Raw genomic sequence first — 18,149 nt, forward strand, 5'->3', positions numbered from 1 at the left:
CTGAGCAATGATCACCCTACTCAAGTCAACGTATCCACCCTATACCAATAACCCAACAGCCCCCCCCATTAACCTTAAAATAAAAAAATAAAAAAAAATAAAAATGTTTTTTTTTTAAAAAAATGTTTTTTTTTGACTTGATCTTGGTGGGCCGCATAAAGACCTTTGGCGGGCCGCATGCGGCCCACGGGCCGTAGTTTGCCCACCCCTGCAATAGAGGGATATGGAGGACAAGCCGACGAGTGCAGTTAAGGCCACATACAAATAAGCTGTGAACTTATTGAATGATGGAGCAGGCTCGTCAGGCCAAATGGGCTGATCTTCAATCTTGGTATGCAAACCGCTCACCAGCTCTTTTTTCTCTCATCCTACCCCCCCCCCCCCCCCCCAATTTTCAAACTCATGCATTCTGTTTGCAATCCAGTCTGTTCTGTGACCACCTTGTGCTGACTAATCCCAACAGGGATACTGGCAGAGTGGCGATGATAGAAGGATGAACGCTGTCATCCTGAGTGGACACAGCAGGCTTGTGCTCTATGGCGCTACTGCCACTTCTTTCTGGTGGCAGTTCCAGATTTCTTGGCAATCTGCTGGGGGACATGGAGTGAACTTGCTGTGACACCATGCAATCCTCTGAGTACTTAGCAGTTATGTCAGTTACCATCAATTGGTGCATTCAGTATGACAATGCCTCTACCATTCAGAGTCCACATGCAATTGGCATTCTCTTCTCGTACAGTAGAAATTCTTGTTTTTCCCCATACACTTGTATTCTTGTGAAGTGCACTCTGATGAGTGCAGGTGAGTTTGTCTTTTTATATAGAAAATAGAAGCAGGAGAGGCCATTCGGCCCTTCAAGCCTGCTCTGCCATTCATTATGATGATGGCCGATCATACGGTTCAATACCTTGAACCTGCCTCTTCTCTCTCCCCCCCCCCCCCCCCTCCCCCATTGACATCATCTTTTCTTACATTTTCTTTTCATTCCTTCCCTTTTTCCCCCCTCTCTTAGACTCAGCATTAAACATGTCCAACTAACAGAGCTACATGGAACAATTCAGCAAAAACTGTTAAATGATGTAGACATTTGACAAACGGAGTATGTAAAGGTATGAAATAATGCTTTTTAATCCAAGTTTGCAGATACGGGGGACACCAGTGAATTAATCATTAGAATCTGTACAGCGCATAAGGTGTCCATTTGGCCCATGGAGTCTGCACTGATCCTTCGAAAGAGCACCCTACTTAGGCCCACTTCCCCACCGTATCCCCTTAACCCAGTAACCCCATCTAACCATTAGACACTAAGGGGCAATTTAGAATGGCCAATCCACCTAACATGCACATCTTTGGACCATGGGAGGAAACCGGAGCACCCGGAGGAAAACCACGCAGAGAGGGGGAGAAAGTGCAAACAACGTAGTCACCCAGGCCAGAGTCGAACCTGGGTCCTGGGCACTGAGGCAACAGTGCCAACTACTGTGCACCTCGAATGACTGAATCTATTTAATTGCTTGCTTCCTGTAATAACTTCTGATTTGAAAGAAAGTGCCCAAACTGAACTTTGTATAATCTTTATAATGAACAGATTTATTTTGGGTGTTGAAAGAAGGTCCACTGATTTTTCGTACTATTAATTTCTCTCCAATTTTGTTGAGCTTCAGTTTCAATTGTCTGATGGTTTAAATTAAGCAGGCGAAGTTGGGGGCATGGAAAGATGTTGGGAAGATAATTTGTGTGTGAACCATAGGCAGCTGATGGTATAGCTGCCATTGGAGAAGTTTGGGGATGGGGCATGCAAAAGAGTTCAGAGCTCGAGGAACAGAGGACTGCAGGAAGCTTTGGACATTGAAGAGCTTTTAGTGAGAATGAGTTTTAAGTTTGAGGCATTGGAAATGCAGTCTGAAGAAATTGGTGGTATCGTAGAGTTGGGTGTTGTCATGTCCAAGGCCCATGAGCGGGATTCTTTGTTAGCTGACGCCGCAATCGGGCGGAGAATAGCTGCAGGTGCCGTTTGATGCCGTATTGAGATTCTCCAGCGCCTCAAATGGCGTCAATGCAACGCTCGTGCGTGTAATTGCAACACTGTTTGCATATTATTTGTGGGCCCACCCTGATTCTCTGCCTCTAATTGGCCGAATTCCCCATGCCGTGGTCCACGTGTGCTCACGTCGTGAACCTGGTGTGGTGGCTGCCGAGAGAGAGAGTGGGTGTACAGACAGTGTCTAGCAACGCCATACTTTGCCGACAGCCATGCCGCTGGCTGGGGGGGGGGGGTTCTGTCAGGGTGGGGTGGGGGGGTGGCCAGGAGGTGGGCTGTGGGGTCAGGGTGGACTGGAACACTACACCATTACCACAACCGGCAAGGCAGCCATGCAGCTGCATATGCCACTGACAGCCCACTTTAAACCTGGTGCCCTGGGTTGTATAAGTGACCACAACCGGGGCATCCTGCTGGCCCCACCCAGCCGACCCATCCACTCTATCGGTGCTCCAGTGGTCCCACCTTTTCGGGGTGGGGGGGGGGGGGTAGGTATGGCTGCAGCTTGTCAGCCCTGCAAGTGCCCATCACGGACCCGCCGATTCCTCCACCGTTTTTCGTGAGTTTCGATGGTGTTCCACTCCACGCGGCGCTGGTGCTAGCCCCTCACCGGTAGCAGAATCAGTGCAGGTGTGGCGCCAAGGTTTTCTGACGTGAAGGTCCACAGATTCTCCTTTGGCGCCAAAACTTAGACTCTGAATTGGAGAATTCGGCCCCATATCTATCTCACCTGCAATTCCATTTAAATCCTTGTCGTGAGATTTTTTTCCCGACACCTACAGTTTCAAGGCGATGGTGATTAAAGGCATACATGACATGTTCTTTGACTATGATGCATTCATCACTTTTAAACAGCTTATGATCCACTCTCGTATTGTTCCCTTCCACCACCCGTCATTTGGCAGCTCAAAGGAATTATTCTCGTTTGGTTCTACTCTTGCTTGCGAGAGACTGGCATCATCCACAGGCATGTTTCCACCTGACTCCATCCATGTCTATCTGGCTGTCACTGCTTTGGTTCTCTTCCCCTCTCAGCCCCACCTCCTGCGCTCAAGACTGCTTCTCCAACATTCAGTCTTGATTCTCTTCCAGCTGAATATTAGAAGGATTAAAATCACTGGCCAAGATTTTAACAGGAGAACAGGATTGATGCATAGGAGGCCTGAGCACTGGACCTTCAGGAGCAATATTTTCAGGCCAGCAGGGATGACACCAGAGCTACACTGTTGATCAAAGTGAATGGTCTACAGTGTAAGTGAATTGCATGGAGAGGGATTTCAGGAGATACCTGTGTAGGTTTCTTTCAAGGACTTGGACGTAATCCTGCTTAACGGTTTACAAACCATGTTAATTGACAGCACCTTTTAATTCTGCACCCTGGCAGTTTTCGTGAGCAGATGTAATGTCATCTGCACTTGCTCTTGCATCACTGTAGGAGTGCCACAATGTGAATTCTATTGTGGGGCTTCAACGTTTCGATTAGAGTGCGCTTGGATAACTTGGCTAAGCTGGCAAAGCTAAATGCTGCTTGATGATATGAGTACAAACTGTGGACAGGAAGTGGATTCAGTTAACTTTAACTGTCAGCATTCTCTGTTCCTGTCACTATTAGTGACTCACCAGTACACACCTCAGTGAAGTACAAGTGTGCAGGAAGGAACACCACAAGTGTAACCATGAAAGCCAAAATTGCACGTTAAACTCATGGATGAGGAAGATTCAAATGGAATGGAGATGAACCTTCAATTTCCAGAAAGATTATGGCTGATCCCATGGAAAAAGAGAACCAGTGTTCATGCTATGAAGGAACAGAGTGAGCACTCCTTCCAGGTGGAACTGAATGAGCCTCTGGTGTCTAAACCAAGAAGGTGGAATGTTGATTCGAAAAAGTTCAACTCCAAGGAGCATGAAACTCGAATCTGATCGAGAGAACCAAATGTCGGAAGCGCGCAGCATTACAATTTCAACAGCATGTCAACAGAGCTTGCCGAAAGCAACTAATCTTATCGCTCCAGTCCATCTGAATTTATAAAGACAGAGCTTTTATGGGGGAAGAATGGGTAGCGCATAAAAGAAAGATTGTACAGTAAAAATGTTTGGTGGGGTGGGGTTGCGGTGTGGTACCTGGAGGGCAATACCGCCCACAATGATGTACAAAGACACACGGCAGGAGGCAGTTGCATGCAGAGGCTCGAATAAGAGTCAATGTTGAATTTGATCCTAATTTGGGCTATACTTTGTCCATGTGTATATAATTACATCCTACCAATAAACGCCACTGTTCAATCTTACAAGCCTCTGAACCTCTTAGTGAGACCTCCTGAATAAACCCGTGCAGCAGTCACTAACTAATATCCAATAAGTCATTTCCTTATACAGGCAATGTTGTGAATGTAAAGCTTAATACAACATGGCAAATAGCATAATGTAAATATTGGAAAACTACACAAATAGATGAGACAGAAATAGGAGGGTACAGTTCACTGACCACGATTAGGTGAAATAAGTATATGCTTGTGTGGCACATAACTGTTGGACCAAACGATCCATTTCTGTTCTGTAAAATCTGTTTAATACTGTGCAACCGTTACTGTTCAAATATTCTGTACAAATGTCCACAGAAAAGAAATGAGTGGGGAGGGAAACAATTTTTCAATGAAGCTGCTTATTTGCGTCAGGAGAACCTATGTGCTATCCTTTTTCTATTTGGAAAAACTGAATAGTCATTAAAGTTATGTATATTTCATAATTCGAATTTAAAAAGTAGGCTGGAATCCTGATCAATATTGATTCTGAAAAGGCCAGCTAGTGCTTTTTTCCAAGAGCCGGTGCAGATTTGGCCTCCTGCATTGTAAATTCTATGATTCTAATTGCTGATGATTGCAAAATTACTTCAGTTCTTCAGTAAATGCAGTGCACTCCTATTTTCCGTTGAAGTAGAGCATTGGCTTCCTTCTGCACTGTAGCAATTCTGAGTGATATGTTCTGTGTAATCACTTTCTTTGACAATCGCTGATTGCAATTGTGTTTTTGTTCAGAAAAGTTAGCATGTGTTTCATACAATACATGTTGAGGTTGATCTATGTACAGTGGACTATATGCTCTAATGCAGATCACCAATAGTGTTTTTCAATCACTTGGTTCTAAAGAACTTCAATATTGCTGAAAAGAGACCTGTTGCTCAGCTTCTTATCATGCACTTGTCGGGAGAAAGGCAAGAATGTTGAGTTTCAAAGTGATCACAATAATTTGGCACCCCTTTGATCCTGTGGTGTGATTGGTTGGCAATTCTAACCTGGCTGAGATGTTACCATGGAGAAAGCCAAAGGAATTATAGGTTACTGAAACACTCAGTAATTCAAAAAAAGGCTCAAGGCTTGAACATTTAGATTTATTGTCACGTGTACCGAGGTATAGTGAAAAGTATTGTTCTGCAGGGCAGCACGGTGGCACAGTGGTTAGCATTGCTGCTTCACGGCGCTGAGGTCCCAGGTTCAATCCCGGCTCTGGGTCACTGCCGTGTGAAGTTTGCACATTCTCCCTGTGTTGGCGTGGGTTTCGCCCCGCAACCCAAAGATATGCAGGGTAGGTGGATTGGCTGCGTTAATATGCCCCTAAATTGGAAAAAATTAATTGGGTCCTCGAAATTTATATATTTTTAAAAAATGTATTCTGCAAACGGTCCAGGAGGCCGTTCCACACCTGAAAAACATAAATGCACAATGTAAATACATAGACATCGGGTGAAGCATGCAGAATGTAGTGCTACTCAGTAGAGACGATGCGTGGAGAAATCAGTTCAGTCCATAAGAAGGTCATTCAGGAGTCTGGTAACAGGGAAGCAGCTGTCTTTGAATCTTAGTGCGTTCAGACCGTTCTCTTCTGCCCGATGGAAGAGAGAATAACCTGGGTGGGAGGGTTCTTTGATTATGCTGCCTGCTTTCCCAAGACAGCAGGAGATGTAGACAGTCAGATGCGGGTTTGTGTGATGGACTAGGCTGTGTTCATGACTCCATGTAGTTTTGTATGGTGTTGGGTCGAGCACTTGGCATACTAGGCTGTGATGCAGCCATCTAAGATGCATTCTATGGTGTATCTGTAAAAATTGGTAAGAGTCAATATGAACATGCCAAATTCCCTTCGTTTTCTGAGCAAGTACAAGGGCTGTTGTGCTTTCTTGGTTGTAGACTTTCATTTGCCATCAATAGATCAGAGCATATCAATATATGTCGCTTCTAGGAAGTTTAAATGAGCCACTGTGCAGTAGTGACACAGGTGACGTTTTCCACTAATCTTCTGGCCACCACACACCTGTGTAAAGTTATATAATTTCAGTGTTGGTGTGATGCCAGGTATGTAGGCTGTATACCCCAAGATTGGCTGATCAAATCAAACATTTCTTTTGCTCATAATAGGCAGAATCCTGTATCAGCTGAGGTTAATCATGAAGACCCCGCCTTCTTTGCTCCTTGCCTAAGGTGTGGTAATCCTCAGTTTAAAATCACCACCAGTCAACTCTCCCTTTCAAAGACGAAAGCAGCCTATGGTCATCTGGGACTGTGGCGACTTTACTTTAATAGGTAGGGTACAGATCGAACTCCAACAACCCATGCTTGTAAAACCCCAAATAAAATGTCTGTTCGATGTGGTTCTGTGATTGGGCAGCTTTTGCTGAATAATTTTGAGTGCGTTGATGGGTACATGACAAGTTAAGCTTGTAATGTGGCTCATTTACACTTGCTAGAAGTGACATGCATTCATATTTAGGGACCCACTCACTTCAAACAAAAAGGATATGTTTAAGCCTTGCACCTTTTTTGAATTACCTGGAAGCTTGGGAACCTATAGCTTCCCATTGCTTTCTTCATTCAGCACCTCTTTTCTCCTGCGGTATAAATTGTCGTGATTGTTGAAAAATGTGGTATTCTTGAGTTTGTCTTAATGAATGAAAGATGAAATGTTTTGGCAGTATGACTCACTTTTCAGCAATATTAATGTTTTCCATTGTGGTTTTAAAAATTACAAGGGTTTCTTTAACATGTGGATGCATATAGTTTTGATAATTGCAGTGGATATTCTAAATTTATGCAAGCTTAATGCATTCTTGTTTCGTGAAGAATGTTAACCTAATCTACTCCTGAAAGTATTCTGTTCCCATATCGTCTGTTTTTATTCCTAGGTCCTGGATAGTTTGTTAGCTCAATATGGTTCAGTGGAGAACTGCGAGCAAGGTATGTAACGAAGCCATTTTGGCATTTATAATTCATTGTGTATCTATTAACATTTTCTAGTTTTTAAACTTGTTTTTCCTTGGTCTGCAGTAAATACAGAAACGGAGACTGCAGTAGTGAATGTTACATATTCTACCAAGGAACATGCAAGACAGTGAGTATTGTATAAGCATATAAAGAATGGTCCTTTTGTGGGAAAAGTTTTTAAAGTCTCAGGAATTTTATCAACTTCCTGGCACGCAACTTCAGAATTCACTCCAAAGATTACTTTCTTCTAAAGGCCCAAGTGAATTTTTATTTCCCTATTCTTCTGTATCGTAGATGCGAATGTTAGCAATTTATTTTATAAAATATCCAGCACAGAAACGGGCCATTCAAAAGTGAAATACTGCTGATGCTGGAAACTTGAATTAAAATCAGAAGTTGATGAAAGTAATGGGGTCAGCCAACAGCTGCTGAGAGACTAACAATTATTTCAGGTTGATGACCTTTTATCAGTACTGCATGAAGTTAGAGATGTAACAGTTTTTAAGGAAGAGAAAAGGAGAGAGTCTGAGATGCGATGGAAGGCAGAAGTGATTAAATGATAAAAGAACGACAGAACAAGGCAAAAGAGGGGTGGTAATCAAACGTGTACTACACTCCTGTAGGCTTCACCCGATGCATGTATTTACATTAAGTATTTACATTATGTATTTTTTTTCATGCACGGAATGATCTGAGCCACTCGCAGAACAATACATTTCAGTGTACGCGTGACAATAATCCAGTCCAATAATGAAACAGAGTCTACAGGAGCTGTAAATTACAACAGAACAATTGCCAGCACTTACTGTCCAAAATGATAGGCGTAGTTGTGATTGAGACATTGTTGAATTTAACAGGCTGTGAGGTGCCCAATCTGAAGAGGTGTTGTACTTTGAGCTTTTATTTAACCTTGGAGCAGTGAGTGTGGCTGAGGACAGGAAGGTCAGGGTGGGATGGAGAAGTAAAGTGGCACGTGACTGGAAACTTGAGTCACACTTGCAGATATATTGGAAGTATTGAACTGCAGATATATTGGAGGTATTGAACTGCAGATATATTGGAGGTATTGAACAAAGCAGTCTCCCATTGTGTGTTTGCTCTTCCGAAGGTAGAGGAGAAAGAGCTTTGAGCAGAGAGCAAGACATGCGAAATTAAAATAAAAAGTAAACAATTTCTTACAGGCGATTGAGCGTGAGAAGGTTAAAAAGTGTAGGTGCTGCATCTCATGTACTTGTGTGGGAAGGTGCTGTGAGAAATGGAAGGGGTGCTGAAAGTATGGGCCAGGGTATCATGGAGGAATGGACTCTTTGTCTGCTCGGTTACCAACATTCCAATAATTAATGGCAGAATCGCGTTGAAGGTGGCAGAGGATGATCCTTTGGATGTGGAGATGGGGTAGAAGGTGAGAACTTGGAAGGTGGTGGAGTGAAAGGGGTGTAGGCAGCAGTGGGATGAGGGGTGGCATGGTGGCACAGCGGTTAGCACTGCTGCCTCATGGTGCCAGGGGCCCGTGTTCAATTCTGGCCTTGGTTGACTGTGGAGTTTGCACCGTCTCCCCATGTCTGCATGGGTTTCCTCCAGGTGCTCCAGTTTCCTCCCACAGTTCGAAGGTCTGCAGGCGAGGCAGTAAAGAAGGCAAATTTTATGTTAGCCGTCATAGTGAGAGGATTTGAGTATGGGAATAGGGATGTTTTACTGCAATTGTACAGGGCATTGGCAAGGCCACATGTGGAGTATTCTGTGTAGTTTTGGTGTCCTTATCTGAAGAAGGATGATCTTGTTATGGAGGGAGTGCAACAAAGGTTTACCAGGCTGATTCCTGGGATGGAGGAACTGTCATATGAGGAGAGACAAAACGATTAGGATTATATTCATTGGAGTTTAGATGAGCGAGAGTGGATCTCATAGAAACTTACAAAATTCAAGGTAGATTTGGAAAGAATGTTTCCAATGGTGTGGTGTCCAGAACTAGGGGTCATAGTTTGAGGATGAGGGATATACACCTTTGAGGACTGAGGTGAGGAGAATTTCTTTCTTCCAGAGTGGTGGACCTGTGGCATTCATTACCATAGAAAGTAGTTGAAGCCAAAATTGTGTAATTTCATGAAGGAATTGTATATAGTTCTTAGGGCTAAAAGGATGTTGGAGGGGGGAGGAGGAGGGAGGGAGGGAGGGGGGAGGGGCGGGCTGGATCAGGGTATTGAACATGATGAATGACGGGAGCATGGCCGAATGCCCCCCCCCCCCCCCCCCCCTCGGTCCAAAGAAGTGCAGGTTAGGTTGATTGGCCATGCTAAATTGCACCTTGGTGTCCAAAGATGTTCAGGTTAGGTGGGGTTATGGGAATAGTGTGGGGGAGTGGGCCTAGGTAGGATGCTCTTTCAGACACTTGTTGAGACGCGATGGGCCGAATGGCCTCCTGCACTGTAGGAATTCTACGGTTTGGTAGTGTAGACATGGCAGAGATGTCATTGCCCACTGTCATTGATGCATCCAATAAGGAATTCAGTAGAAACCCCAGTGATTAGAATGTGGAACTTGCTGCCACATTATGTAGTTAAATAAAATAGCACAGATGTCATTAAGATATGCATGCAAAGGAGAAAGCAATAGAAGGTTACATTATCAAGGTTACATGGAATAAGTTTGGCGGAAGTTCATGTGTGCCATAAAATACCAACATGAGCAAATTGGGCAGAATAACGAGGTCCTGTGCTTTAAATTGTATGCACTTTTTTTGCTGCGAGGGAAATTTCTGGATGGATAAGCTACATTTAATTGATTAAACTTTTTAAAAAAATATTTTTATTCTCCTTTTTCACAATTTTTCTCCCGAATTTATACCCAACAACAATCAATAACCAACAACAAATATCTCAAACCCCATAACAGTAACATAACAACGATCCCATCCTCCCACCATGCCCAGACATCAGCCCGCATGTTAACATAAACAAATGACAAAGAAAAAAAAAGGAATCCGGGATTATCCATAGCCATCTTCAACATACACAGCCCCCCCCCCCCCCCCCCTCCAACTAATGTTCGATGTTATCCAGTTCTTGAAAGTGCACAATAAATAGTGCCCATGACTTGTAGAACCCCTCTGAGCTTCCCCTCAGTTTGAACTTAACCCCCTCCGAGCTTCCCCTCAGTTCGAACTTAACCTTCTCATGGGTCAAGTATTCCAACAGGTCCCCTCGCCACGCCAGGGCACAAGGTGGAGAGGCCGCTCTCCATCCCAGCAGGATCCGCCTTCGGGCGATCAACGAGGCGAAGGCTACGATATCTGCCTCCGCACCCGTTTTCCAACCCTGGCTGATCCGACACCTGGAATATGGCCTCCCGGGGACCCGGGTCCAGCTTTACATGCACCACCCTGGAAATTACCCTAAACACCTCCTTCCAGTACTCCCCAAGCTTTGGACAGGACCAAAACATATGACCGTGATTAGCGCCTTCCCGCCCCCCCGGCAACGTTCACACACATCTTCTACCCCTTCAAAGATTCAACTCATCCTTGCCCTCGTGAGGTGTGCCCTGTACACCACCTTCAGCTGTATCAACCCCAACCTCGCACACTAGGTGGAGGCATTCGCTCTCCGGGGCACCTCACACCAGGCCCCCTCCTCTGTAAAATCTCCCAATTCTTCCTCCCACTTCGCTTTGATCCCCTCCAGTGGTGCCTTATCCTTTTCCAACATAGCTCCATATACCGCTGACACTGTCCCCTTCTCCAGTCCACTTGCCGCCAGCCACTCCTCCAACAAAGTGGAGGCCGGTTCCTCCGGGAAGCTCTGTATCACCTTCCTGGCAAAGTCCCGAACCTGCATATACCTAAACACTTCTCCCTGCTCCAGCCCATACTTCGCTTCCAGCTCCCTCAATCCTGCAAATCAACCCCGAGGAAACAAATCTTTTAGAGTCTTAATCCCCTTCTCTTCCCATTTCCGAAAGCTTCCGTCCCACCTCCCTGGCTCAAATCTGTGGTTCTCCCGGATCGGCATTTCCCTCGACCCTGCCCCCAACCTGTAAGTGTTGGCGAAACTGCCTCCAGATTTTCAAGGAAGCTATTACTACCAGACTCCGAGTATTTCCCCAGAGTTATCGGGAGCGGGGCCGTTGCTAGTGCTTTCAGCCCCAACCCCCTGCACGAACTCTCCTCCATTCTGACCCACTGGGAATCAACCCCTCTGACCCAGCTCCGCACCTTCTCCACATTCGCCGCCCAATAGTAGTACGTCAGGTTCGGGAGACCCAAACCCCCTGCCTGCCTTCCCCTCTGTAGCAGCACCTTCCTCACTCTGGCCACCTTCCCTCCCCATATAAACGAGGTAATCCTCCCCTCAATCTTCCTGAAAAAAGACTTTGGCAGGAAAATCGGTAGGCATTGAAAAATAAACAAATCGCGGCAACACATTCATTTTAACCGCCTGCACCCGACCCGCCAGTGACGGGGGGACCATCCCACCTTGCCAGATCGGCTTTCACTCTCCCCACCAAACTAGTGATATTGTACCTGCGAAGCCTTCCCCACTCCCGGGCAACCTGCACCCCCAAATACCTAAAGTGAGTCCCTGCACTACAGAATGGCAGCCCCACCACCCCTGCCTCCACCCCTAGTTGAGACACCACGAAATACTCACTCTTGTCCAAGTTCAGCTTGTACCCAGAGAAAGACCCAAATACCTGCAGCAACTCCAATATTCCTCCTATCGACGCACTCTGCTCCGACACATACAGCAGCAAGTCGTCGGCATACAAGGACACCCTATGCTCTATCCCCCCCTTCACTATTCCTTTCCATGCTCCCGAACTACTTAATGCGATGGCCAACGGCTCAATCGCAAATGCAAACAGCAGGGGGGGGGGGGGGCATATGAATTCCCTGCCTTGCCCCACGGTGGAGAGAGAAGTATCTTGAACTGATATTGTTCGTGCGAACACTCGCCCTCGGCTCCTTATATAATAACTTTACCCAGTTCACAAATCTTGGTCCAATCCCAAACCGTTCCAGCACTGCCATCAGGTACCCCCATTCCACCCGATCAAACGCCTTCTCGGCGTCCAGTGCCAACACCACCTCTGTTTCCTTCCCTTCCCTTCCGCCGGTGCCATAACGACGTTCAAGACCCTCCTAATATTCAAAAACAGCGGCCTCCCTTTCACACACCCTGTCTGAACCTCACCTATCATCTTCAGGAGGCACTCCACCAGCCTACCCACCAGTACCTTTGCCAATACCTTTGCGTCCACATTCAGAAGTGAAATGGGCCTATACGACCCACACTCCGTCGGATCCTTATCCTTTTTAAGCAACAGTGAAATCGATGCCTGCCCCAAGGTTTGCGGCAGCATTCCCTTCCCTATCGCCTCTTCAAACATCCCTGCCATCAGGGGTGCCAACTTATCCTTAAATTTTTATAATATTCCACTGGAAACCCATCCGGCCCTGCCACCTTCCCCGACTGCATCCTCCCAATCGTGTCTTTTATCTCCTGCTCAAGTATTGCTCCTTCTAATGTAGCCTTGTCTCCCTCCCCTAGCCTCGGGTACTCCAACCCATCCAGAAATTCCAGACTCCCCCAGGTGGCTCTGACCTGTCGTAGAATTCCTCAAAAACCTTGTTAATCCGCTCTGGAGCCACCACCAACTTCCCGGCCCTATCCCTTACCTGAAGAATTTCCCTTGCTGCTGCCTCCCTCCGGAGCTGACCTGCTAACATACATACCTTGTCTCCATGTTCATAAACTGCACCCCTCGCTCGCCTCAGTTGGCGCATCGAACCCCCCCTACCTTTCCCCTAGAAACAACATCCCCCAGCAACCAACCCTTCATCCCCCTTCTCGCTTGCCTCGTAGGCCCATTGACGCCTGCTATCCAGGCTCCAATGTCCGCAGCCCTCCTCTCCTCTCACCTCCGTTCACTAGCTGACTGACTTTAGCTAGCTAGTGTGGGTGGCTCCCCCCCCGCCAAGACATATCATCCCCTTCCACCCAGTCCCAGAGGAAAAAAACCCAAACCCAACAATCCAACCCATACAATTCACTAACATAACATTTAACCATCGCAACACAGAGCGCCCATCAACCCACCATTAACTTAAACTCTATAACAATACAAAGAGAAGTAGATTACAATACAAATCTGTAAAAAGAAAGTTATAACATTTATACATTTTCCAGCTGTTCAGACTCAGTCCACAGTCTCTCTTCCAGCTCTGCTCTTCATGTCTGTCCCAAGCCTTCTGTCTTCACGAACGCCTCAGCCGCATCCGCGGTCTCAAAATAAAACTCTTTGCCGTTATACGTTACCCTCACTCTCGCTGGGTACACCATACCAAACCGTACCCCCTTTTTTTTTTAAAATTTAGATTACCCAATTATTTTTTCCAATTAAGGGGCAATTTAGCGTGTCCAATCCACCTACTCTGCACATTTTTGGGTTGTGGGGGCGAAACCCACGCAGACACGGGGAGAATGTGCAAACTCCACACGGACAGTGACCCAGAGCCGGGATCGAACCTGGGACCTCAGCGCCGTGAGGCGGTTGTGCTAACCACTAGGCCACCGTGCTGCCCTCCGTACCCCCTTCTTGTACAATGTCGCCTTCACTCGCCCAAACGCCGCTCATCTTTTTGCCAACTCCACCGTCAAGTCCTGGTAGATCCAGACGGTAGTACCATCCCATAGTATCTTCTGCTTCGCCCAGTTTAACACCTTCTCCTTCATGCAAAACTTATGGAAGCAGATAATTACTGCCCTTGACGGCTCGTTCACTTTGGGCTTCAGCCTTAATGACCGAAGGGCTCGGTCTAAGCTCGTACTGGGAGGGGCTCTCACCCTCTCCCATCAGCTCCGCCAACTTCTTAGCGAAGTATTGTGTTGCTCTCTGTCCCTTCAGGCAAGCCCACAATTCTCAAATTATGCTGCCTTGAGCGGTTTTCCAAGTCTTCCAGCTTTGCTCGGAGACCTCTATTAATCTCCACCGCCCTCCGCAACTCATCTCCCATCGAGGTGACCTGGTCGCTGTGTCGTGACATGGCTTCCTTCACTTCTTTCATCTTCTCGCCCTGCTCTCTCACCTCGGCCAATGCCTTTGCCACCGCCACCTTCAACGGGGCAATTATTAGGGCGATTGCCTCCTCCACCAGTAACTTCAATGCGGCCACTGTCTCCTTTTTCCAGGCATCCATGTGCCTCGCAAACTGTTTTTCCAGCTCCCCTGCCATCACCTCGGTCATCATCTCCACCGTAAATAGTGCGGCCCCGCTTTGCAGTTCAGCTTCCGCCATCCTATCACCACTTTTATTCGTCTTCTCCTTCAGCGGTGACCTCGCGTTTCCTCCTTTCTTCGACGCTGCTTTTCGCATCCTTTAGCAGCTTATTGTTTTTCACTTTCTTTCTCTTCTCCTCTCTCTCTCTCTCTCTCTCCCTCTACCCTTCTGTCCTTCTTCAATCTGAATTATTCTTTTTTTTTTAAAAGACAAAGAGGAGGGGGAAAAAAACTTCACCAAACTTCTTTAAATTTCTTTAAATCTTCCAGCTCTCTCTATTTCCCCTCTGCACTCATCCAAAACTCCCCTGGGACCAGGTTCCAGCCTTCTTTCTTCCTCCTAGGTGGGAGCCATCCGTTGTGGGACACCGCTCTTACAAGGTGTCCTGGACTCGGGCCTGCCTTCTCGTAACTCCGCCCCCGCTGCGCTGGGCCCAGGACCTCGGCCCCTGCCGCCCCAACTCCCACACGAGGTTCTTCACCTGTTTTTAAACAGGCCCCGCTGGCTGCTCGCGATGGCCCCAAAGGCCGACGGTGTCGAAAAGCGGGGATTTCCCCAAAATCGCCGCGACTTGCGGCCACCGACGGGAGCTCTTCGTGCTGTGGCCGCCCTGCGCGCCCACTCCACCTTAATTGATTAAACTTGATCTGCATTCTCTTTTTGGCTTTTGAACTATCTGCTTTAGGTCATTTTTGTTTGTGCTGAGGTGTAATCCCTAGGTTGGAAAAAAGGTTTTGAGAACTTTTTGGAAAATTGGGATAGTTTTGGTGTCTTTTCACTTCTGTGAATTGAATTCGGAATTCGACCAAACTGATTGAAGTTCAGTAGTTCTTAATTTTCTATATTATAAAGGAACATTTTCTATATTATAAAGGAACATTCTCAATCTAATTTTCTAATGAGGAAAGAAAATTCAAAAACCTGTAAATGCTAGAAAGCACCAGTAGTTCAGGCAGCCAATGTGTGGAAAACACAAGGTAATCTTTCAGGTTATAGGTGGGCAGCATTGATTGTAGATATAAAAGCAAAATATTACAGATCCCGGAGATCGGAAATAAAAACATGTAGCAGATCTAAAAGCAAAATATTACAATCCCCCGAGATTGAAATAAAAACAAAGTGCTGGAAAAACTTAGTAGGTCTGGCAGCATCTGTGGAGAAAGAAGCACTATTAACATTTCAGTGTTAAATCTGTTTCTTCCTCCCCACAAATGCTGCTAAACCTGCTGAGTTTTTCCAGCACTTTCCGCATTTGCAATGCAACAGACATAAGGGGGCTTATGTCGGGGTCTCACACAGAAAAAGGAAAATAAATAGACTGACCTTCAGAATGTTGAGTGTTGTGCAGTAATAGGCCATGGGACAGTGGCAAGCATAATGGGAGAAATCAAATAAAAGAGGAGTGTGTGTGAATAGCTAAAATTAAGGCCTGAGGAAGGAGCAGTGCTCCGAAATCTAGTAATTTGAAACAACCCTGTTGGACTTTAACCTGGTCCAACTCCGGCATCTCCACATGATAGCTAACGGGTGAGAGGCTGAAGGTTAGGGCGTTATGAAAAACTGGTTAGGCTGAGCTGGCTCTAATTGCCTTAGGACCTGGCAAACAAACGCCTGTGCCAAAGGTGCAGACCACTGTTGCCAGAATGTTCATTGGCAGGGTGACTTATGCTCCAAAGCACCAGTAATGAGGAAAAAAATTGGCCTTTGGGAGAGGTTAAGCCAAGGTGAGAGAGTAAACAAAATATTGTTGTATTACTAAAATTTACGAAGTGAGTTTGATCAAAGTTTTCAAGGTATTAGGGAATATTTAGTGTCGATTGTGAGAAGCTTTTTCCTTGTTTGGGGAGTGTAGTCATCAAGTTAGAGCCAGATCTTTCAGGAGTAAAGCTGGAAACTCTTCGACACAGCGTGGTAGAAGTTTGGAACTAGTCTGTAACTGGCAATTGGTGTTAGATCAATTACAACTTTTAAAAACTTGAGATTGATTAATCTATAAAATATAGAGATTCAGGGAAAATGCAGGTGTTTGGAGTTGGATTGCAAATCAGCCATCTCACTAAATTAGAGAATAAGCTTGTGGGACTAAATGACCGAGTCTCTGCCTATGTTGAAAAAAAATTGTTACGGCATGTCAAACTTTAGATAAATAGCCACTGGTCTGAATTCTTCCAATGTATTAATAGCTGCTTTTTTTAATAGGGCAATTGAAAAACTTAATGGCTATATGTTGGAGAATTTTTCACTAAAAGTAACCTATATCCCCGATGAGATGGCCGCTCAACAGAGTTTGCAACAGATACCTTCACAAGCCCGACGTGGATTTGGGCAACGAGGTCCACCTCGGCAAGGGTCTCCGAACGGAACAGTTAGACCGAAACAGCAGCAGTCTGATGTTCCTTTGCGAATCATGGTTCCAACTCAGTTTGTGGGTGCCATCATTGGGAAGGAAGGAGCCACAATCCGGAATATCACAAAACAAACACAGTCAAAGTAGGTATTCCATTTGCAACTTTTGTGAAGAGCTTTATTATCTGTTCAGTATTTAAGTTGTAAGTTTGTAATTTGTGCTTGGGTAAGGTGGAGCACTGTTAAATTCAGTGAGCTATGATTACAGGTATACACAATCTTTGGACCAAGCCCCTGCCAGTTTTTTTGGGCAGGGTGATTTCGCTTGGGTCAAGGGAATGGTCCCTTGTGTGGGAAAAGACCGCTGCGCAAAGTCGGTTAACCAATTCAGCACCTTTTGTGAAGCAGCATTGCTGTGATGCCGTATATGGGCACCTGTGCCCCTTGTTGGGTTGTGCATATTTTACCTTCTCCCTGTGGTTTGGGTGGACTCCCACCACCAAGCTCCTGGTCTCCAAGAGGCTGATGAATTGTTTACACGTGGTGGAGACCGTCCTCTGATCCCTCTATGGCGGAATTATATTTTTTCTAGTTGTAACAACTTTGCCAAGTCGAATAGCTGGTCTGAGGCTTTGGGTGGCGCTACAGACCTGCGTCCAAGCAGAAATGTCCGCTGGGCAAAAAGTGGGATGAATGCCAGAGCGTCTGCAATTTAGCATGGTCAATTCACCTCCCCCGCACATCTCTGCTTGTGGAGGTGAGACCCACGCAGACAGTAGGAGAATGTGCAAACTTCACATGGACAATAACCCAGGACCAGGATCGATCCCGGGTCCTTGACGCTGTGAGGCAGCAGTGCTAACCGCTGTGCCACCGTGGTGCCCCAGTCTGGAGTGATTCTTAGCACTCATGGGTTTAATTCCTATTCTTTCTTTGCTCTGCCTTGAACTTGCAATCGTAGAACCATCTCATGAGATTTTGTTTCCTGGAGACTTTAACCCAAGCTAGATGATTCTTCCAGCCTAACTTTTACTCACAAGCATAAGCTTCTATCCATGTTCCTGCATGCTTGATGGAACCATCAATTCACTAGATACGTGCTTTAAGATATGAACAGTGGTTTTAATCTACTTACTACAGAGCCAGCCTGTTACCCGTTGAACCCTCGATGAACTGGCAGGCTGGCTCTGGACAAGGGTATTTATGCAGCAGTCTGGGGGAGGAGTCG

At 46.1% G+C, this 18,149-nt stretch overlaps 1 protein-coding gene across 4 annotated transcripts in view; it reads left to right on the forward strand.

Moving 5' to 3' along the window:
* Positions 1–18,149, forward strand: part of igf2bp3 (insulin-like growth factor 2 mRNA binding protein 3) — a 199,928-nt gene that overhangs the window by 112,414 nt on the left and 69,365 nt on the right. For all 4 annotated transcript variants that reach the window (XM_038797406.1, XM_038797405.1, XM_038797407.1 and 1 more), the window contains exons 4-6: positions 7,221–7,272; positions 7,363–7,426; positions 16,775–17,065. In XM_038797406.1, the coding sequence (XP_038653334.1) occupies positions 7,221–7,272; positions 7,363–7,426; positions 16,775–17,065 (407 nt within the window). The remainder of the gene's footprint in view (positions 1–7,220; positions 7,273–7,362; positions 7,427–16,774; positions 17,066–18,149) is intronic.

This window comes from Scyliorhinus canicula, chromosome 5, assembly GCF_902713615.1.
Source record: "Scyliorhinus canicula chromosome 5, sScyCan1.1, whole genome shotgun sequence".
Taxonomy (NCBI): Eukaryota; Metazoa; Chordata; class Chondrichthyes; order Carcharhiniformes; family Scyliorhinidae; genus Scyliorhinus; species Scyliorhinus canicula.